At 38.6% G+C, this 23,683-nt stretch overlaps 1 protein-coding gene across 3 annotated transcripts in view; it reads left to right on the top strand.

Annotated features, from left to right (window-relative positions):
- The window catches only part of LOC127991207 (zinc finger and BTB domain-containing protein 20-like), a 53,653-nt gene extending 34,071 nt beyond the window's left edge, over window positions 1–19,582 (top strand). For all 3 annotated transcript variants that reach the window (XM_052591558.1, XM_052591559.1, XM_052591560.1), the window contains 3 exons: window positions 49–223; window positions 5,106–6,659; window positions 8,498–19,582. In XM_052591558.1, the coding sequence (XP_052447518.1) occupies window positions 5,126–6,659; window positions 8,498–9,045 (2,082 nt within the window). In that variant the 5' untranslated portion in view covers window positions 49–223; window positions 5,106–5,125 and the 3' untranslated portion in view covers window positions 9,046–19,582. The remainder of the gene's footprint in view (window positions 1–48; window positions 224–5,105; window positions 6,660–8,497) is intronic.
- The last annotated feature ends 4,101 nt before the right edge of the window (window positions 19,583–23,683 follow it).

Here is a 23,683-nt window from a genome sequence, read left to right as displayed (position 1 = left end):
AAAAAACACATGCAATAACTGTTCTCTCTGATTTTTTCTTTTTTACAGGGCGACTTTGAAGATTCTGCATGAGGTTAGATTGTGGCCAGACCGAAATGAAATGAGTGGCTAACGACTGACCTCTTCCGCTGCACCACCACCACCAGCAACCTGTAGCATCTAACCAGTGCCTCTCCACCAGCCTGATACACCCACACCCACACCCACAGAACACCATCAGACTGTAAGTGTTTCTCTCTGGTCCAGTAATGAGCAATATCAGTCACTTGAACACCCTCTGCCTTTATCTTCTTCCCTTCTTTCTGAGATTAAAATATATATATATATAATACACCACACCCTACAGAAGAGAAACACATCTGTGTGCAGCATTTACTTTGTGTGTTAAAGGACACATATATAGACTCGACCAAATTTGGGTTCCATTTTTATAAACATTAAAAACATTTTTTTTTTTACATTGTAACATTATTAACAGTTGAGCACTGAACTCTCGATTCTGATTGGCTGGAATGTGATTTGTGGAGGAAACTGATTCTAGAGCAGTGATTAGGGGCAGTATTATCACAGAGCTGTGTTCCTCTGACATCTGTAGTTATGAACACAAGCGTCACACCGTGGTCAGACGACGGCTAAGCGTTCAGCAGCCGCACACTGTTTATTACAGTAATGAGAATATAATGAAAATCATCACTGAGAGTAATGAGAATTCTCAATCTCAAAAGGAAAATGGATGCATTACAGTAATGAGGATTTAGGGGTGAGGGTGGGGATGTGCTTAATTGTCATGAAAATAATGGCATAATACTTAAAAATGATTGTGGTCCTAAAATATGCTTTATTTTCTTTATGTAAGATATGAATCCTTAGTTTCTGATCTTTTGATTTCGGATGGGTTAGATCAGACTGTTGTCTTTCTCAAAAGATTCCTTTGTGGAAAAATAAGTCAACTTTAGCAAACTTAAAAAAATATATATATACTTGTGTATAATTTTGGACTTGTTTTTGAGACATTTATTTGAATGATAATTGCAGTCGGATCTCTGAATTTAATTTGTCTGTTTTTAAATAGATTTTTAATTAGACTTTTGTTATGAAAATTGTAACTGTGTATGTATTAACTTTAAATGTGATACTAAACAACACACCACTGTAGAAACGATAATCAAGTTCTTTATATGTTAGTGAACACATCTTCTGTAAAGCACCATGAAAGTTACTCAAACATAATGATTTAGAATATAATGAGAAAAGTCTTTTCTCTTTGAGTACACTGTTGTTGCATTTTATTTCATTAATATGATTCAGTAAGTACAGTTTATTTACAATATATACTATTAACACCATACACTTGAAGTGCACTGTGTGTGGATCGTGTAGTATTGTCCGATACAAACCTTATAACACTCAGTACACAACAAATCTTAAACGGTTGGTCTTTTATTATTATATTTAGCATGAATAAAGTCTTGCATGACACTACCTTGCTTTACACACTTCAGTACAGTTTGGCAGATTGACATCACACCATGTATATATACACACACACACACACACACACACACACTGTAGTTGTGTACAGTACAGCACTGGTATAACAGCACGCTTGATTAGTGTGTATTTTTCCCTCTTGGTAAACAATGCTCTCTAAACAACATACACATAATGCAATACTTTGATTAATATCAATATTCCTAATTCACATAAATCTTGCTGCTGTAAAATGCAGATCTAAAGGTGCACCACAAAAGCTACATTTAGACAATCCAGATCAAACTCATTATTTTGCAATCCACTGCATCTTTTGCATTGCCATTCAGAGTAATACTGAATAATACCTTTATTTTGGGATTTTAGAGAAACACGGTCTTAAAACTTCTCCTTTTTTTTTTTAGAGCCACTTGCATATTATATTCATATAGTGTCGGCTTAGTGTGTGGCATTACCTATTCACTTCCCACTCTGCCACTGTAAAAATCTGGGCTTTGCATGTGTCAAATAAATATATCTAGATTTAATACAATTGGAATCAGACATTAGAAATAAAAATATTGTTTCATTTGGTCTTGCTGCGCACCACGAACCTCTTTATGAGAAGTAAACGGTTTCACACACACAAAAAAAAAAAATCATCAAGAGGTTTTAAAGTTTAACAGAAACATGTCTAGACACACGCAAGCACCCGGTTTTTCTTCTCCTTTTTCTTCTACAACTCTTTGCTGCGATAACCTTCAGAAATGATGCATATTTCTCTGCCGTATCATCTTGCAGTGTCATGCTTTAAGTCTCAGAGGTGGCATCCTTGAAATCTGCCGTTTGCTATGGATCCTAAATGAATGACCTGCTCCGCTAACCTTTCTTTTCACATCCTTTCATGCAGCACTAACATTTAAATGTTCTTGAAATCATACAAGTGAAGAAATGAGATTTTAAATGCTTTCTTAGGAATAGCAAACACTCGCTATTTCTGAGACTGCCGTTGAGGGAGTGAGACCAAAGCGGTAGCAGAATGACACTGCGTAAAGCTGAGAAGTGCTCGGAGAGGAATGCACGTGGAAAGGGGAGAGAGAGAGAGATGAAAAGGAGCAAACAGTGTGTGCTTTCAACTTTGCGTGTACGACCATTTCCAACAGTGTTAAAACTCTTCTGGGCATTCTTAAGAGTTTCAAAGCCTTCTGTTGAAAAAGGGTGCAGCGCCTCGCAGAAAGTGGACATTTTGTGTCTCTCCAAAACTCTTTGTATAGACTGCTGCGTGCGCTCTTTCAGATGCAGACCAGCATGCGTGTGAGCTTCAGAGAGGTCTGAAACAGCTCGTTGCATGAATCGTGATCCCGTGGACTCACAGGGGCTTGATTGATTTGATTTACTCATTTTTAACATTTCATATTTAAGGCAAAGCCAAACACGTGCAGACTAGCTCAAGACTGCCCTCTGTCTGTGAAAAGAAATGAGGTCAGTGCTTCCCAGCCTCTCCACTCTTCAGAAATAAGGTCTCAGTGTGCTAATCTGGGATGTTTTGCTAGGGTTTACTGACATGACCCGGCGACGGCACCTGTTAACTTATAAAGAGCCACATTGATTATTCAGCCTGTTTTGTAGGATTGTTGCTATTAGTCTAAAAGCTGCAGTACATATTTATAATCAATATCATCTCATGACATTAAAAAGCATAGCTGTAAATATAATGTACGGTGCCCTGAACTAGATTTATAAGATATAGATATATTAAGCGTGAATGCTGATCTAAGGTGTTTTTAATCCTAAAATTATTCTTCTGTTTTTAAACCTTAAATATGGATAGTTGAAAAATAACACGAACATTACCTTTTTCAACATTTTAGGTTATAATGTATATAATGCAGGCCATGGTGTGTATTAAATGCATCCATTGCTTGCTTTGAATGCTTTTGCAGTGTGACAATATGAAAAGTACAAATATCCCACGCAGTATTTGCACTCTAAGAAAAGTAAGTCAAAATGTGTAGTGAGAAATGAAGGAATAGCCTTTTAAACGCTGCATTTATGCAAATAAGTAAAGCTTTGAAGGGATGAAAGTTTAGTCTTTATTCACCCTCATGTCATTCCAAACCTGTATGGCTTTCTTTCTTCAGTGCAACATAAAAGAAGACATTCATTGTTATAATAACAACTTATAATAACAATGAATTATGCCTAATTACATGCAAGTAACCCTAATCCCAACCCTAACCTTATAATAAGTGCATGTAGCTCATTAATATTACTTAGTACTTCAGTGTATAATTACACCTTCAAATAAAGTGTAGCCTTCAATTGTAATTTTATGCATTAGAGTTAGAGGGTTATTTATGTGTGTGTGTGTGTGTGTGTGTGTGTGTGTGTGTGTGTGTGTGTGTGTGTGTGTAATTAAGGTTCTCTAGACTCTTTTAAACATCTGTACTCAGATTGTCTTCTCTTCAGATCCAGAGACACAAAGTACAGGTTATTCAAGTGTGCTACTGTAGTTGGTCATCACATGACCTTACTATATTTGTCAGATGACCTCGTTGCATTAGAATGCGGTGTCCAGTTACTTGATAATTGATAATTTGGCATTAGAAATCCATAGGTCTGGGATGAATAATTGTACGTGGTTAGCTCTGTCACTGCTGGTTTTGACTAACTCTTCTGGGTACTGTATAGTATTACACCGAACATGTGCTGTGCTATATACAGTAAGAGGTTTCCAGTCCTGTTCCTAGAAGGCCACGGTCCTGCACAGTTTAGCTCACACACAAAGTCATCAAAACATGAAGTAATCTCATGTATATAAACTTCCAGCCTTCTCTTAGTATTGCTACAGGGCAGTATATATCACAGGGGTGTACCGTAGTATATCGGTTAAATACATTCTTATAATTTCTGCAACACTTTAACAGAGTATGATCTATTCTCAGCACGTCACAGTGATACTCTGCTGTTGGCTGCATTCTGACAAACAACATCCCGTGACCATTCAGTCCATAAGGGCAAGACACGTTCTACAGGAAATATCACTGAACGAAAGCAATAAGACATTCCATAAGATAATACCAGACTGAAGCATATACCTGCGGTTATCTATGGATTATTTATTGCTCATGCTCACTAATAAACACACAAGATAATTCACACTCGAGTCTGAAGCAGTGGCGATCTACTGTATCATCTTCATATTTAACAGCCTACACTTCCTCTTAATGATTTTTGAGGAAGAAAATATTATAATTCTCATATATTTGCATCATATATATATATGATCTCATCTAGTATTTCTATGGCTTTGTGTTTTTTTCTCTGTTTGCACAGGTGTTGGCCATCAGTGTTTTCTCTAAAACTTCTAACAGGGGAATGGAAATTGAAACTATTTGGAACTAATCCGAGATGATAACATGCTATAGTTGCTAAATTGATTAACGGGTATATAGTTTAATCATGACGATGATATTCCCGTGCCCTGCATGTCGTGATGAGTTTAGAGTGAGAAAGAGTAACTGTAGATGGTATTTATTAAAACGAATGAATATATGGTGGATGTCAAACTGAAATGTTTCAGAAAAAGCATAGCTCACGTGAATGACGTGTTGTGTTTTGTGTTTGTGGCGCAGGTGACATCAGGTGCAAGGGGATGACCGAACGCATTCACCACATTAATCTCCACAACTTTAGCAATTCTGTACTTGAGACCCTCAATGAGCAGCGAAACCGCGGGCACTTCTGTGACGTGACGGTTCGGATCCACGGAAGCATGCTGCGAGCTCACCGCTGTGTGCTGGCTGCTGGCAGCCCCTTCTTTCAGGACAAGCTGCTCCTGGGCTACAGTGACATCGAGATCCCCTCGGTGGTTTCTGTGCAGTCCGTCCAGAAACTGATTGACTTCATGTACAGCGGCGTGCTGCGGGTCTCCCAGTCCGAGGCGCTGCAGATCCTCACGGCCGCCAGCATACTTCAGATCAAGACCGTCATCGACGAGTGCACCCGCATTGTTTCGCAGAACGTGGGCATCGCTGGACCTGGCGGCTTCTCCGTGGTCCCAGGAGACTCGGGGCAGGAGACGCCTCGGGGAACTCCTGAGTCTGGCACGTCCGGCCCCAGCAGTGATGCCGAATCAGGCTACATGCAAACATCTCACCAGAGCCTTGACCGCGTTTACTCCTCGCTGTACTCCAGCTGTTCTGGGTTGGGTCTGCAAAACGGTACCCGTGGGAATCGCTCCCACTATGCCAGCGCCGTGGCCAACGCCAGCTACGACTCGCCCCTTCCACTGCAGCAGAAGGAGGGAGGGCAGGACCCTGCCTGGATCACACGCATCCACGAGCGCTCGCAACAGATGGAGCGCTTCCTGGCCACGTCTGAGAGTACACACTGCCGGAAACAGCCTCGTCCCGTGAGGCTCCACACTGGTGACCTTCACATCAAGCAGGAGCAAGGGGACGAGTACACCTGCTACGGGCTGGAGGACTGCCGCGAGGACGGAGAGCAGCTGGAGTGTGTCGAGAGCGAGCCCAAAGGAGAGAGCTTCGACTCCGGTGTCAGCTCGTCCATCGGCACAGAAACGGATTCTGTGGAGCAGCCCTTCTCGTCTGCGTTCGCTCGAGACAACTGTCCGAATAAAGGCCTGCAAGGTGAGCGGGGAACCCCTGTGCAGATCGAGGTCAACGATTCATCACCCGAGCAGACCCAAGAGTCGGTGGAAGACGAGAACAGAAACGGTCCTTCTCAAGAGAGTGGCGAGCTCGGACTCCATCAGCTGCCACAAGCATCCCAGCCGATGCCTGTCGGGCCGTACCTGCGGCCAGGTGAGCCACTTACCAGCAACCTGCGGATGCCCCTCACCCTGACCAGCAACAGCCAGGTAATGGGATCCGCAGGCAACACGTACTTGCCTACGCTCTTCACAACCCAGTCAGCCAGCGACAACAAGCCTTTCCTCTTCAGCCTGCCCCAGTCCATTGGGAGTCAGCAGCCCCAGTTTGTGGCGGTGCCCTCTCCCAGCATGCCCCCGTTCCCCGGCGGACTGACCGTGCCACCGGGTGGAAGTCAACAGCAGGGTGGTGCTTCTGTGGGACAGCACGGGGAGAAGAAGCCCTACGCGTGCACTCTTTGTTCCAAGACCTTCACTGCCAAACAAAACTTTGTGAAACACATGTTTGTGCACACAGGTGAGTTCTCTGGATGGTTAGCTGCTTGTATAATTGGCTGAATAATTGGTAATAATCAGTGCTGTCAAACGATTAATCCAAAATACAAGTTTTTGTTTACATAATAAATATGTGTATGTGTGTGTAATGTGTATTATTTATACACGAGCGGTCAAAAGTTTGGGATCAGTAAAACTTGTAATGTTTTTTCTCTTCTGCTCATCAAGGCTGCATTTCTATCAAACATACAGAAAGAAACAGTACTCTTGTAAAATGTTATTACAATACAAAATAATGGTTTCTATTTTAATATCCTTTCAAATATATTGTATTTCTCTGAAGCAAAGCTGAATTTCCATCATCATTACTCCAGTATACTACTAATATGATGATTTATTATTAGAATTATCAACAGTTCTGCTTCCAAATATATATATATTGGAAACTGTGATACTTTTTTCAGGATTCTTTGATGAATAAAAAGTTAAAAAGAACAGCATTTATTCAAAATATAAATCTTTGCTATCACTTCTTAACAATTTAACACATCCTTGCTGAATAAAAGTTGTAATTTCTTTCAAAAAGAAAGAAAGAATAAGATAAGAGAAAAAACATTAAAAAAACATTAAAAATCATTCTGATCCCAAACTTTTGACCAGTCGTGTATATAAATACACAAACAAACATGTATATCTTATACATATATAAATAAATAAATATAATTTATATTATATATGATTATTAATGTTTTTATATATACAAAACATTTTTCTTAAATATATACATGCATGTGTGTGTATTTATATATATATATAGATAATGAATATACACAGTACACACACACATGTATTATGTAAACTAAATCTCTTGTTTTGGACGTGATTAATCATTTGACAGCACTGATAGTGAATTATTCGTGTTGGCTGTCCTCTGTGGATTAGGTATGGCCTTCGAAAGGAATGATTTATACTGCAGAGTTTCCAATATTTTTAACAAGTTTATATTTCACTTTATATGTACAATTTACTGTGATAACATTTTTCTTTACTGTAATTCATACCATGATTTTGTTCCAAAAAGGCACCATAATACATTTACTTTCTTGTGATTTATACTTTTCTAGTTCTCGAAGTTCTCTCTTTTTTTTACTAATTTTTTTAAATGGACTTTTCTTGTTTCCCTCTTAGTTTGTATGCTCTGTTAATGTTTGGTTCAGACCTCACACAGAATAAAACAGTCACAGTTATTTCTAATTAATTCTCTGTATCTAATCAAATCAGTTTTCGGTAGAAGTGACCGCCCTGCTAGCTTTACCTGTCATTCCTGATCTTATAATGATAACTGACTACAGACCTTTACTCTTACTTTAGCTTTTTGTTTTGGAGAAGAAGAGGAACGTGTATGATATCTCAGTGTAGCTTAAGCGTGTTGGCTGTGCTGGCCTTTTTAGATTTAAACATTTTACCTTGCTAGGCACTAATAATTTACATATTTTAAATTAATACATTAAGCAAGTGGTTAGTAAACTGCATGCAAAGTTCAACTTTTCAGCAAAAGTTACAGTCTCTTTTATTATTATTATTATTATTTTACAATTTAGAATGATATGCACAGACAATAGCATGTAAAATTTTGAATTGTTTAAAAAGGTGCTATAAAAACCCAAACATAGACAATATGCAATCAAGATGCATATTTCTGTAGCTGTCGCATTACAACCTGCATGCAAAATATGGTAACTTTTCACCATGCAGTCACAAAAATAAGAAGATGTATAATGTATACTAGCATGATCTGTGACAGGACAGTGGTTAATGCAGGAGGCTTTGGTGAAACGTCTGTGCTCTGTGCTGTTCCAGGTGAGAAGCCGCACCAGTGCAGTATCTGCTGGCGTTCGTTCTCGCTGAAGGATTATCTCATCAAACACATGGTCACACACACAGGCGTCCGAGCGTACCAGTGCAGCATCTGCAACAAACGCTTCACCCAGAAGAGCTCGCTCAACGTCCACATGCGCCTGCACCGTGGAGAGAAGTCCTACGAGTGCTACATCTGCAAGAAGAAGTTCTCCCACAAGACCCTGCTGGAGCGCCACATGGCCCTGCACAGCTCCGAGACCGGGGTGTCCGGGGTCAGCGCCGCAGGGAGCGCCGGAGGCCCCGCGTCCATCCCCGTGCCCATGGCTGTTCCCGAGCCAGGAGCAGGAGTGGTGTCTCTCGCCATGCCGGTGGGAGTGGGCGGAGCTGGGGGCGGAGTCGGGGGCGGAGTCGGGAGCAGCGGAGTGAGCGTCGCTGCCGAAGCAAGCTGCCAGGAGGGGACCACCTACATGTGCTCCGTGTGCCCTGTCAAGTTTGACCAAATCGAGCACTTCAATGACCACATGCGCAAGCATGTCTCCGATGGATAAGTACAAATTAAAAAAAACATGAAAAAGAATTCAATGATACAGAAAACGGCACTAGATTTTTTTTTTTTCTTATATTGGGGCATGAAGAGTAATGAGTATAGACACTGGCACATTAAGTTTTCTAGAAAAAATAAGCGTTTAATTTCTTTTCTTTCTTTTTTTTTTTTTTTTTGTCCTTGCTATTCTTAAAGAATAAAAAAAGATGGTGGCCTTAAGGCTGTGTAGTTGGATGACGATCCACTGGCTGGATCCATACTACTGGCCTCTAAATGTATGCTTTCCTTAAATACTGATTTATGTGTTGAACACTACCGAAAGGCCTGCGAAAGAACACACAAGAAAAAAAATTCACATGCGCGCGCACACTCAGACATACACACCAACACAAATACACAGAACCCATGCATGCACTCACACGCACAAACTACTTATACACACTTATATATGGTAGAGGTATTTTGTACGTCTGTGTATTTGTGCATGTGAGCGTGCGTGTGTGCACAAAATAATTATTGCAGTGAATTTTTTAACCTTGTAGATCTTTTCCCATGTAGACCGTATTGGACACTATAAGCGTCCAAGCTTACTGTGGTATAGATTTAACCTAAAAACAAATAAAAATGAAAGGAAAGGAAAGGAAAGAAAAGACAAATAAAAAAGATTTGGCTCTAGATTCGTCCTAAAATAACGATGGTCACATGTTTGCCTTTTTTCGTGCGATAAGCATAGGAGAGTTGTTCTGATTTGACACTGGTTTTTATTTATTATCATGGCATTGAGGGATTATGATGTTGATGTTGTCAAGGTACAAGCCAGTTTTACTAACTCTACTAAAATGGGAATTTTTGAGTGGCTTGATGAATGAATGATGATTATGATTAAGACATTTTCCTTTTCTCCCGCCCACATTTTTTTTATTTGATGGTTCAGGTCAAGTTTACAAAAAAAAAAAAAAAGTATATATAAATATATATCAATGACAGTATTCGAGAAAAACCTTTGAATGCCGTTAATAATAATTTCCAATTCGTTTTGCATACACTGCCACTAAGAAGACGACTGTTAGTTGACCTCCTCCGCTTCAAAACGACTAAATTTCAATTGCTCCATGGTTCTCTTTTTTATTTTTGAAAAAAAAGAAAGAAATAAAAGTAAAAGGATAATGGCAGATTTTAGTATGCAAACAGGCCCGAATCCAAGTGAATTGCTGCTCCTCACGTGCTCACTTTGAGACTGTTATCAGCTGTAGAATCCAACATTATGTGTGGAGATCTCTCCAACTATTATTATTTCTCAGTGAACGTGGTAAACGTTAAGCTATTTGGAGCCATGGGCTAGATGAGATCAAAGTGAACTGGACAGAAATAGCCTCCTAAACGCATTAAAGTGCTGTATGTCCTGTTAGCGGCGGGCGACTGCTGGGACTCGGTGTTTGGGCCGGTGGGGTGACTCAAATGCACTACTCCTGTTCCTAAAGCCCCACCTCGTGGCTCAAACAGCCGTCCTGGTTTTTGCCTGACGGGATATACAGAACAAGGCAACATCTACCGAACCACAATAAAAATCAACACGGTCACTCTTCTTTAATATACCACAGGGAGAAAACTCTCCAGACAATAAGAAACATTCCCAATTTTACCAGTATCTAGACATGGTGTGTGTATTACGGAAGTGAATTGAAAAGGTTGTATTTTTGGTGTTATGTCACTCAGAAGCTCTGTGTTCATATTTGGCTTCGTTATACATGTATTTTATTGATATTAAAGATCCGCCGTGCAACTGCAATCTGGCAACTGTGCTCACTTATCTGAGATGAGATACAGCTTGGAAGTGTAGTTCAGATGATGACAATTCATTTAGACCTTCTCCTTTTTGGAAGCTGTAGGTTTGAAAAACAGTGCTACTTTGCACATTTACTTCAAAATCCTGTGCTTAAGCATCGAATTGTTTTACTTAAGAAATTAAATTCTATGATTTTCTTTTCATTGTTTATAAAGGAAATATCTTTTCTTAAAAGCTTGATAAGAGGACTGCATTGTTTTCTTGCATATATGTTGCACTGCTTAAACCAATAAGTGCACTACTGTTACCAGAGATGTTCTAGTTTTTAGAGATAATCTTTTTTTTTTAATCAAATATTTGGTTCTGTAGTTCACTTGTGTTTGAATAGCTTTGTTCCTGTTTTTGATTAGATGACTTTTTTCTTGGCTTTGTTGTCATCACTTGCTGTTGTATTTACTTTGTGCTGTTTATGCAAGCATTTTCTGTACTTCTCCTCTTTATTTATATTTAAAGCATTGTGAGCTTATCCCTGGTCAGATCCTAATGATGTACACCACTTCCATCCCCATCCCAACACTATCCCAATGCAGTTTAATCATTCAAGCAAATGCTCCGTTTCCCTCTCATTCATACCAAACTAAAAAACAAAAGCAAAACAAAAAAACATCAAAACCATAAAACCACCAAAAAAAAAAACAACAAAAAAAAAGATTCGTAGTGTATGCCTAAATATATGATACATGTCTTTTAGAACAAGTACGTTTCTACAAGAAAGTCTTTGTGCAAAGCTTTTTAGTGCTGTCTAGGGATCAAGCACATGTCTGTATGTGTTTGTATGAGCATGTGTGTGTGTGTGTGTGTGTGTGTGTGTGTGTGTGTCTATGTACAATTTGTGATGCCTGAACTGTAGGGCTTCCTTTGCAATATGCAGTACAGGTACGGCAACAGTGACAACATGTTATTTTACATCCTTAGGAGTACATTTGGTAACTTTCTCAAGAACAATTACTACAGTGAGTAACATGAGGAACGTCATGCTGTTATAAGTCTGAATAATATGATCTGGCCTGACCCAATCGCATGATTCTGTATCGTTCTCCAGTGCTTTTTAACTCCGTAATGCTGCAAAGTTTGGCCACAGGCTGTGTTGGATGGGTCTGAGGTGCTGCCCAAGACCAGCACACTCGTCGGATCTACATCTCGTGTGATTTCAGCTCGGTGTACCGTTTGTGTTGTTGAGTAGCGATCTGAGAGGAAGAAGAATGTTCCGCTGGTAACGTTCGCTCTTGCTGTTATAGTTTTGATGGTTCTGAATCGTTGTGGTACACTTGATATCGTCCAGTAGATAATCCATGAATTAGAATTGTAGTTTTTCAGATTCAGGAACCGTCCGTGTGAATTTCAACTGCAGCAATTCACCAAAACGTTATAGCGGATCACACATATACGTGACCCTGGAGCACAAAACCAATCATATGGGTCAAATGTTTTTAAATTGAGATTTATACTTCATCTGAAAGCTGAAATTCCATTAATGTGTGGTTTGTTAGGATCGGACAATATTTGACTGAGATACAACTATTTGAAAATCTGGAATTTGAAAATTTTGAGAAAATCACCTTTAAAGTAGATCTTAGCATTGCATATTACTAATCAAAAATCAAGTTTCATCGTCATGGAACATGATCTTTACTTAAAATCCTAATGATTTTTGGCATAAAAGAGAAATCAATCATTTTGCCCCATACAATGTATTGTTGGCCAAGAGACTCAAGACTGCTTTTGTGCTCCAGGGACACAGATGTCTTTAAATGAAGAGTCAGGCCTGCAGAAACATTCACATTTCTACACATTAAAGCACTTGATGAGCGCCACCAGAGAGCAGAGAAATCAATATCACTTCCGAATAGTTTTCTAGATAAAGTATATTGTTCAAATAACATCCATTTGGTGGTGGTGGTGGTGGGGGGGGCTTATATTGGCCATCAGCTGTGTCTTTACAGATAGCCTTAATCATGTTTGACTCAAGCGACCAAATGCACTATTGCTTGTGAAGGTGCTGTTGCAATTTCTAGTGTTTATGTCACACAACCGGATTTATATTTAAGAGAAGGGCAGAGAAAGCAACCTTGCAATACAGTATTGGATTTATGAAGTACATATAGCTTCATGCAAACAGCTGACTTCTCTTCTCGGTATCGAACCATGCATGAAGACAACAGCGTCACCGCTCCTAGTATCAGGCTTCATATATATATTAAAGCTGTCTCATCTCGCTTGTGTTGAAGTGAGTGCTATGAGGCTTTAATGTCCGATATTACTGTTACTCTGTCTTTGTTCATATGTAAAAAAAGAAACGCAGCAACAGCAACGCAAAACAAAAAAAGATGGTCTATTTCACAGAGACTTTGTCTAGCCAACATTGTGTAGTTTGTGAAAGTGTAACAAATGTCATAAATGTCATAGTCTACTATCCGTCGCATCTAGACTGGACACCGAAAAGCACTATGACGATCACTTCTACGGCTAGTTCAGACTTTTTCACATTACTTACAGTATATATATTTACAGTTCATAATTGTAGAGTTAGCGTTTATTTTTGTTTTCTGCTTAAAATTGTAATTTTACAATACATATAAGTTTTCTTCAAGTGTACAGTATAGATACAGCCTTCTCTTTGCTATTACAGTGAGTTTTCGTTGTAGGACTAGCACCTTCTTTTCTCCTTGCTTTTTAACAAAGGTACTTCATTTATAAAGAATATCTATTCCTAGGCTTGTGGGCACAGAAAAGACCTTGGAAAACATCACCGATATTTACGTAGGAGCGCAAGAGGTTTAGAGTGAATATTACTCAGAAAAGTTCAATGATTGATTGTGTTGTATGCTCAGAGACTAAGCTTTTCCATAACTATATCATAATAAGAGCCCAGTCAAATACTTAAGTCCGATTCAGGCGGTGCATTCTCCCGTCTCCATCCATATTGACTCAATCTAACGTCGCTGCATTGAAAAGTTGTTTTCTTCTTCGAACGAACAAGCACCAAACTAATTCACGACAAGCTAGAGCATCCATGTCTTCATCAGCATCTCCAGCAGATAGTACTGTAACCAAAACAACACCTAACACTGTACACGTGGAGCTTTACAATGCCTCTCCTTTGTAGAAGAAAAAAAATGATGATGAAGTGCCTCTTTTTACAGATCCAAGCTTAATGAAGCTCACGATAACACTGTTATTTTTATTCTGTAATAATAATGCTTCACGAAACAGTAAAAACAAAACAATATCCACTGCCTAAAACGAACAGATCCCAAGCATGAGGACTACCAGCAATAATAATGACAAAAATAGATCTGAAATGTCACAAAAAGGACGTTTAAGGACCACTAATAAGTAAGGGTGTTTTATTATGTTTTAACCCCTGAAATCACCAAAATGAAGCTTCTTTTATACTACAATATACAGTGTTATATTGTGTCCAAAGTGCCCCTGTTAAAATTATGAATAATAATACAAATTTGCGTATGTGTTCATTTAATTTCGTATTTTTCAAACCTGCCTTTTTATAAGTCGCGTATTGTAAATGCCCTATTCAAAATGTCTGCATTTTCAATATGCATTTTATTGGACGTTTATGTATGTGTACAAAACTAAAACTAAACAAAAAAAAAAAGGTTCTTCCTGCTCTATTTCCTCTACTTCCTCTCTTCTACTCGGTTCTTTCCTATAGATGCTGAATTTTTCCTTTCGAAGATGTTTATGCTGTGTGCTTTTGAGCAGTCGTTGTAATACATAATCAGCATAATATTGTGTGCACCGTAATCGATATTTTCGATGGTTTATGTGAAAAGAGGTCATTGTTGTTCTGTGATAAGATTTGCTGTGTAAAGCCGAGATTATACAGACTACTTTGTAAACTAGAGAATATAAGAGAGAAAATGAATCTTTGTAGTCGGTAGACAACTATATCATATGTTCAATACCAAATTTATTTAATCTTTTTTTTTAATTCCCGCCAGAGGCTAGATATGTAAGCATGCTTGTGATTACACACTTTTTCCAGCACTTCTCTTTCTGCGTTACAGCTCTGAATGGTATTCGCTATGGATTATATGATATTCTTCTGCTTGTATCATAGGCTCAGATCCAAAGACAAAGCATTTACTCTATTTATGTCTACAGAGTTTGTTCGTTTGTTTTTCAGAAACAATAGAAAATATATTTACAGGACAAAGTACAATGCAGATTTTAACAGGAGAAGCAAGCAAACGTAAAATATCTTTAGATGGATCATATATATATATATATATATATATGTATATATATATATGATATTCCAGATACTGCAGTTTCTTTACTAATCACACAAGGCATACTTTAAATAATAATGCTGACTACACAGATTTGAAACATGATGTGCATGAAAACACAAGTGTGCTCATGTCATTTGCATGTGGACGATGGCTTTTTCTTGGCCACTGAAAGCTGGAAGTCCATCTCCCGTAATGAGCCTAGCTGGGATTTGGACTAAGGAAGCGGATAGTTTGCATGCTTTTAGGGACACCCACAGTTTGCAACAAGGCCATTTGCTAAAAGTACTCAGTAGATTGTATTTGAGGGCCGGCAAGGAATGGACTGAGAGGTCTGTGAGCTACATGTTTTGTGCTTTCTCTATCTTCCCCAACCACTGAATAGACGCAAAAGCATCAATCTGCTCTGTTAGATGACACATCACACCCCAGTTCACCAGTAATAAATGTGTTTCTGTATAATTAATCAAACTATTAATCAACTAAACAGTCCATTTATGAAACCGATTTTCTTCTGCTACTACAGTTCCAGACTCATAATGAAAAATTCCTAAACAAATGCATTTTTCTTTCACCCGGTTGGATTAAATTCAAGAATAAATGTTTCTTTTTTATTTAAAAAGGCTTTGGGAACTTTGCATCATATCATAACCAGTTTTGCATAGTTCCCTTGTATTTTTGTTGTTGTTGTTTCTTTATCCTTCAATGTTTTAACCTTTATTTTAACCATTCTTATTGTACCAAATGTGCTATTGTTTGAGCAACACAAAGCAAACCAATTGAGTAGTCCAAAGCTCCTAAAGTCATTTAAACATAATTCATTATTATTATTTTGTATGTTTATATTTGATCTTGGACTCTAAAATTTCAATTTTATGTCAACACCAAAGAATTATGTTGAAGAAACACAATGCGTAAAACATACTGAAATTGGATCATACTTTTGAGATATGTGCATCATTTTTCATTAAGTGCTATGATAACTTGTTTTTTGATTCCACAGTGACTCCTTTCATCAGTTTTCGATTTGTAAAAGTTAATTCTTCAGTAAATATGATTTGCTTCTGTAACATCAAACATGAAATCAATTGCACTGATGCAAGATAAACTGATGTGTTTATCCTCATCTTTTTCGTTCTTCATTATTTCAGCTGCTCTGCTTCTTGCGGTGGATGTTTAGATCCACGTGTTATTTGCCAGCATGGACCAAGTGTTTTATTTCTTTTGTTTGCACGTAACGGTTTCATTCACCAAAAGCTGACGTTTATAGAACAGCTCTAACAAATTTGAAAATGAAACATCAAATGAAATATTAAATACAATTAGTAATGGATTCTTTCTGCGTAAATCAACATAGAAGTATGTGAGAGATTAGTATCACCGTTTTATCTTTAAGGACCAATTTCCCATTTTTCTTTGTAACATATTGTGATATCATATAATCAGTGTAAAGTGTCATGTGAATATTTGGATGGAAACAGTAGAACTTTACCCCTTGACAAATAGACAATGTAGTAAACTAGCTTGTTTAGCTCTGTTGGTCCAGATACACGTTAGGATACACTTTTATCCCTATTTTTGTGCTATAAAAATGTTTGGGTGACTACATAGAAACCTAGCTGATCTAACAATCAAAGTTTTCAAAAAGATTTGGTATTTTTCACTATTTAAAGCCATATCTTAAGCCTTGTTTTATTCTTGCACTAGCACATCATTTATTTTCACAAATTTCATATTGAAGCATTCAAACTGAGTGAATGTGGAGCTGTTGTAGTAAAGGTATTAAACATCTTACAGTATTCAAGCAACCTTAAAATCAAATTCTGCAGTATGCGTTTAAAGTTACTTTGTCCAATTTCTATTATCGTTGTGAAAAAGTTTGATTGCTTTATAATACCTGCTGTTTAGAGATATACAATAAGGTTTTTTAGAGTGTGCACAAGGCCATTTTATCATTTATTTTTATATGTCAGACACTGGACTACAATAATTTTTCACAAATTTGTGAGACATCAGTCAAGCCAAGTCAAATTATAATTTGATTTGTATAGGGCTTTCATGAACACAAAACAGCACAGCACACAGATTTCTCACACGGGGATGTCTACATTCAACTGTCTCTAAATTCACATTTTGTAGGGAAAACGCCAGTTTTCAATCACCCTGAATTTTAAACAATCATTCTACAAAATCTAGGAAAATGTAAGAATTGTAAAGAAAACCCCTCAGCAAAGTTATTGCATGATAAAATGTCAAACGCAAACCACTTCCACGAAAACAACAACTGAGAGAAACCACTAAGCATAAACCACAGTTGATCCCTGTAGCAATCCTCATTGACCACTTATCAAACCAGAAAAGAATTTTGCACTAAAATTATTCTTGGTCTTCTTCGATAAATAGCAATAGAACACTTAACATAAAGACGAACCAACCACATGTAACAGCGGAGGCTTTCTGTGCTCTTTAAAGATGCTGTTTTCTTTCTTTTTATAAAAAGACATTTGCGTTATTTGTTTATACAGATACAACAGTGGAGATGTGTAGTGATGCTGAGGCTGTAAAGTTGGGTAGAAATGCTGTTAAAGAAAACACATATAACATGTCCGAGTTTTAGGTCCATTGAATGATATGCTTCCTGTTTCCTCTTGCGATTGTTCTGAACAATTCTTTTACAAGCTCCGAGGAAAAAAGAAGAAGGCTGTCCCAGAAACATGAAGACACTTCTTTTTGTGGTGTTTCATATCCATATAGGCCAACTTGCTTGACTCTAGGGAGAGATGTGAGAGTCGGAGACCTTCAGTTGAGTGCAAACATATACTTATTGCTTCATGTTATTAAATGAGTTGATCTTTTCCAAACACTTTGTCTGTACTTTTGTGTTTCTGGGACTTCATTTAAGAGAGGGATGTTTTGTCACAGGTTGGTTTCTAGCCTGTGTTGGTTTCTAAATCCACACATAAAACCTACTTAAAGTCCTTATCCATAAAGGAAGAAAGCATGAATGAAACTGGAACGAGAAAGGTTTCCTATGCCTAACTATAGGTGATCAGTAATAACTTCTAGCAATTATACGTAGTGATGGTTTTTTGGTTTTTCTGGAAATAGTGGCTTTCCTGTTAAAACTGCTTCGTGGTGTTGTTGGAAGGTGTTGCAGTTTGTCTCAATATGTTGAGTGTTAGAGGAAGCATAAGTATGTGCCTTCATGTAATCTTCTTGGTGAGCTTGTTTTTATGAAGAAGCTGAAGCCAGCCAGTTGTGTTTGCACTAAAACCAAATTGCTTTCGTGATGTTGGTTATTTGAGCAAGCTTGTTGCGTCACTTTAGCAGTATGCATGAGGGTGAGCCTTGGTAAGTTCTAGGGATAGAGCTCGTGTCTTTTTACTTCTAAACTAGTGCAGCTTAGGAAATCCCCAGAATAGTATCTCTGCTTCGTTCTGTTTCATTTCCACCAAATCATCCAACCACGTCATCGTGTCTTGCAGTGACATTGTCCATAATGTGCATACAAAGAAATATAATATTACATACCATACGATATTAGAGTATTTAACACGTCTGTGGAAAAGACTGTCACACATTTCTCTGAGTAAGTGGGAGTGCATGAGTTCATGAGGTCGCCTCAAGACTATTGGTCATGTTATTATTGGTTCTTTTGTGCTGTTTTAACTAAGTAAGTTTGTGTTGCATTTGTAATTTATTTCTGTTTTGTTCATTGAAACCTAAAAAAGGCCTACATGCTTTTCAGTCTTACAAATGCACCTTATTCTCACCTGTCTGGAACAGACAGGCCTTGTAATATCTCTAATTTAGCACCTTACTACACAGCATGATTTCACTTTATGCCAGTTTTGCTATACTTCCATGCATATGATTTGAAAGAAAAATAAAACCTTATATATTTTGTGAAAATATTTAAAGGGATGTGCCAAAGTTTGGAGGCGATCTCCCTTGTTTGTATGTTTATTATGACTTTTTTTTTCTTTTCCTTCTGCTTCAGTTATTTCAGTGGTATCTCATGTAATCTTTCTTACAAATGTGTTTAGAAAAAAAAAATCAGCAAAACAGTATCATTACTTGCCATTTTACAGTAAGCCCTGTATTTTCACGTATATTTACCAGTGATGTGTATTTGTTATTAAACAGAAAATAGCTGTAAAAGCTTCATTATGTTACATAATATTGTGACTTTTTTCGAAAAACTGTGAAGACTTGCATATACTTTATACAGAAGTATTAAGCCTTAATGCAAAAGACTAAAAAAAAAAAAAAAAAAGAGTGGAAGAATAACTGATTGTTGCAAAGTAAGGATGATTTTTTTGTAAATGTTACCAGCACCTTTTTTTGTAATTTTCACTCTCTGAGGTATTGTAAGTTCACTCTGTTTGTGAAGTTTGAATATGAAGGAATAAAAAAATAGTACTTTCCTGTACATTAAAGAATGGAACGTTTTGTGTTTTTATTTCTGGATGTGTGACTGTATTATAGAAACATGCTAACATGCTACTATTCCCTTTAGATACCATAAACTTTTCTCTTTCTTTTTTTGTTTTTTTCTTCAAATCTTAAGGTAAGACGTTTCTGTAAAAATGTTGTTCAAATATCAATGTCCATATCAACAGAAGAAATTACAACTAACACATAATAGTCTTAAGTTATATTTAATTTGCATATTTCTCAAGTATATATTTATCAAGTATTCTCTGTTTTCCTAAGTAAAATTTTTATAGTAAAGTCACAATCAATAATACTGAACCACTGTTTCATATATATGAATTACTATTGTACAGGTTTTCATATATTTTTTTAATCAGCTCATCAACACAGATCAGAATAGACTGCAATGGAAAGGAATCGATCCAGAAGCCCATTGGAGAGGTCATCAGAGAAAGATGTTCATTAAAGACATTTTCGTCAAGAAAAGCAGCAAGTTTTAAAGTACACACAGTAACTTTTACAATATTGACTATATACTCAGAATTGACATTGATGACATTCCAACATTACATTATGCACTGAATACTATAGATATTGCAAGAACATTGGATTTTTGTTTTGATTGGACAATGTAAGTGTATTGCCTAATGATGCAACTTTACATTTTTAGAGCTGATCCAAACTGATCAGAACCACAGCTTAAGTGTTTTCAATATTTCTCACATGCACACACACACACACAATGACAAGCACTTTATAAATAAAAATATATAAAAACTTAAACACTTTACATTTATCAAGACCCCACCCACATACTCGAATAAAGTAATACAAACAACATGGCTATATCTAAGGTCATCTGAGTTCCCTATCAAACAGTTACTCTCGTTGCATCGTTGATGCTAGGGGAATGCATCCAGCAGCGCCATGCTATGAGCAGATGCAGAACTTATCTTGTTCTACAAGCCCAACTCAGGAGCACTCACTAGAGGGACCCGTAAGCCTGAGCCACAGAAGAGACCCAAGTCATTAATCAGAGGTCTACTTAACATAGTCCTTTTCCATTCCAAGGGGGAATGGGAACATTTAAGCAATCATATCCATGCCTGCAGGGCAGGGATTTCCAAATTTTAAAATCTAGTTTAGGTAGACGGCGATGACCAGCTCTTGACCTCACAAATCTCCACAATAGAGATCCCACTGGACCACGCCCAGGAGGATGTCATTCCTCTGGTGGAATGGGCCCTCACACCTACAGGGCATTGCAAGCCAACTGCGGCATAAGCCAGGGCAATAGCATCTACTATATAATGAGAAAGGTCTCTGCTTTGTAACTGGCAGCCCATTTGAACGACCTCCAAAACACAGAAACTGCTTCTCTGATTGTATGAAAAAACTAGAGCACTCCACATACACTCTGAGTGCCCTAACAGGTCACAGTAAGTTGGGACCCTGCTCACCATCTGTCACGGGGAGTGCTAATAGGGAAATAACCTGGGCTCTGAATGGAGCTGAGAGCACCTTGGGTATGTAACTGCTACGCAGTTGGAGAACTTTCCAGTCGTTAAGCCCAAAGTAAAGACAAAAGCGTCTTGAAACTAAAACTGTCTAGATGCGAAAACTGTTTTGCAAAAACTGTTTTGCATCTAAAACTGTTTGTAGAAAGGACAGACTCTGTCTGGGAATCAGAAAACTCTTGCCTGAATTGATACTCAACCAAAGACACTCCAGGTGGTTGAGCAACAATGACCTGTGAGCGATAAACTCCCATTGTGATCCAGCAAGCACCAGGCAGTCGTCGAGGTAATTCAGAATGCAGATTTCCATCTGTCTCAGAGGGCAAAGAGCCGTGTCCATGCACTTCCTAAAAGTGAGAGGGGACAAGGACAGTCAGAATGGCATGACTGTGTATTGATAGACCACTTCCATGTATGCAAATCTCAAGAACGCTCTGTGTCAGGGGGCTATTTGCAAATGAAAGTACATGTCTTTCAGGTCCACAGACAGAAAACTGTTCAATTTGGCATGCCCAAAATGGCTTACCACATGAAAGCCGGTTCTATTTTTATAAATTACAGTTCAGTGTGCTGAGACAGGGAAGTGGCATATGTAATTAGAGGTTGAGGAGAATAGTGACTCCACTATCACAACAGTAGTTTTTTGAGGTACGTGCTAAGCTTGAAGGATGTGCCTGGCTAGAAAACCTCTCGGAAGTGTTCGAAGAGGTGGGGAATGATTGTAAGCTTTCTTTGAGGGTGTTACGTCCCCGGTTAGTCTAGGGCTATAGGACCATGTAACAGAATAAGAAAAGGTGATGTGTGGAGGCAGCAAGGTTCGATTCCCAACCCCAGAGCTTTAACAAAATCCAACAATTCACTCAATATCAAAAACAAGTGCACTGAGCCGACCTGATTCCACTAAAGCCTGATGGCTGAGCCCCGCTACCCTGCTGTTTCTTCCTCTTAGGAGAAAAAGAAAAGGGGGGAGTAGAGCGGGGACAATTACCTTAATTAAAGAATGCAAACGAAAACGAGTGAAATTCATACTCTCACAATGAGAGCATGAATTCTCAGTGAGCGCCAGCTTCAGCATGGGCGATACCTGGCCAAGCTATGCACTCATTGTGCCCATTGAGCTACACTTGTGACACAACATTTGAAACAATGCAGATGAAAATCTGCTCAGGAAATTTGTTCAGAAATTATTCTTTTGAAGTGCCAGACGGCCGCAGAGGAATACTAGATCTCTTCAGCTGCCAGGGCTCCTTATAAGGTGGTGAACCGGCTGAGCTTCTTCTTCTTCGTCTTCGTCACAGAGTCAGCAAGAGATGGTCTCATGGCTGAAGCAGAAGAATTTGATGATATGAATCAGAATCAGAAAGAGCTTTACTGCCAATTATGCTTGCGCATACAAGGAATTTGTTTTAGTGACATAAGCTTCCAGTACACAGAGACACCAACACACAGACAAAAAGAAAAAAAAATTTAGGCAAATAAATAAGTGTATAAACAATTGTGCTATAAATGATAATGGAATAGGATTGAATAAGATGCAGGGATGTACTAGGATGGAGGGGTAACAAATAAATATAAGGATATTGCACTTTTTTTTGCATAAGCATAAGTGGGGAACATTTAACTGTTCATGAGGTAGATTGCCTGGGGGAAGAAACTGTTTTTGTGCCTTACTGGTATTTGCGGCTCTGAGGCCAGATGGCAAAAGTTCAAAAATGTGATGTGAGGGATCCAGAGTGATCCAGAGTGATCACTCTGGATGTATACAGTTCTTGAAGGGTGGGCAGGGGAGCACCAATAATCCTTTCAGCAGTCCGAACAGTTCTCTGTAGTCTTCTGATGTCTGATTTTGTTGCTGAGCCAAACCAGACAGTTATAGAAGTACACAGTACAGACTCAACGACGGCTGAGTAGAACTGTTTCAGCAGCTCCTGTGGCAGGTTAAACTTCCTCAGCTGGCGAAGGAAGTACAACCTTTTGGCCTTTTTCACAATGGAGTCAATGTGATTGTCCCACTTCAGGTCCTGAGAGATGGTGGTTCCCAGGAATCTGAATGACTCCACTGCAGCCACAGTGCTGTTCATGATGGAGAGTGGGGAAAGTGCAGGGGGGTTTCTCCTAATGTCCACGATCATCTCCACTGTTTTGAGCGTGTTCAGCTCCAGGTTGTTAAGACTGCACTAGACAGCCAGCTGCTCAACCTCTTGTCTGTAAGCAGACTTATCACCGTCCTGGATGAGGCAGATGACTGTAGTGTCGTCTGCAAACTTCAGGAGCTTGACAGAGGGGTCTTTAGAGGTGCAGTCGTTGGTGTACAGGGAGAAGAGCAGAGGGGAGAGAACACATCCCTGAGGGGCGCCAGTGTTGGTGGAGCAGCTGTTTGACATAAATTTCCCCAGTCTCACTAACTGTTGCCTATCTGTCAGAAAGCTGGTGATCCACTGACAAATAGAGCTAGGAACAGAGAGCTGGGTCAGTTTGGTCTGGAGGGTTGTTGGGATTATGGTGTTGAAAGCCGAACTAAAGTCCACAAACAGGATCCTCACATAAGTCCCTGTTTTGCCCAGATGTTGCAGGATGAAGTGCAATCCC

This window comes from Carassius gibelio, chromosome A5 (assembly GCF_023724105.1).
Source record: "Carassius gibelio isolate Cgi1373 ecotype wild population from Czech Republic chromosome A5, carGib1.2-hapl.c, whole genome shotgun sequence".
NCBI classification, from domain to species: domain Eukaryota; kingdom Metazoa; phylum Chordata; class Actinopteri; order Cypriniformes; family Cyprinidae; genus Carassius; species Carassius gibelio.
The sequence above is the reverse complement of the archived record's forward strand: the minus strand, read 5'-3'. Positions and strand labels throughout refer to the sequence as shown.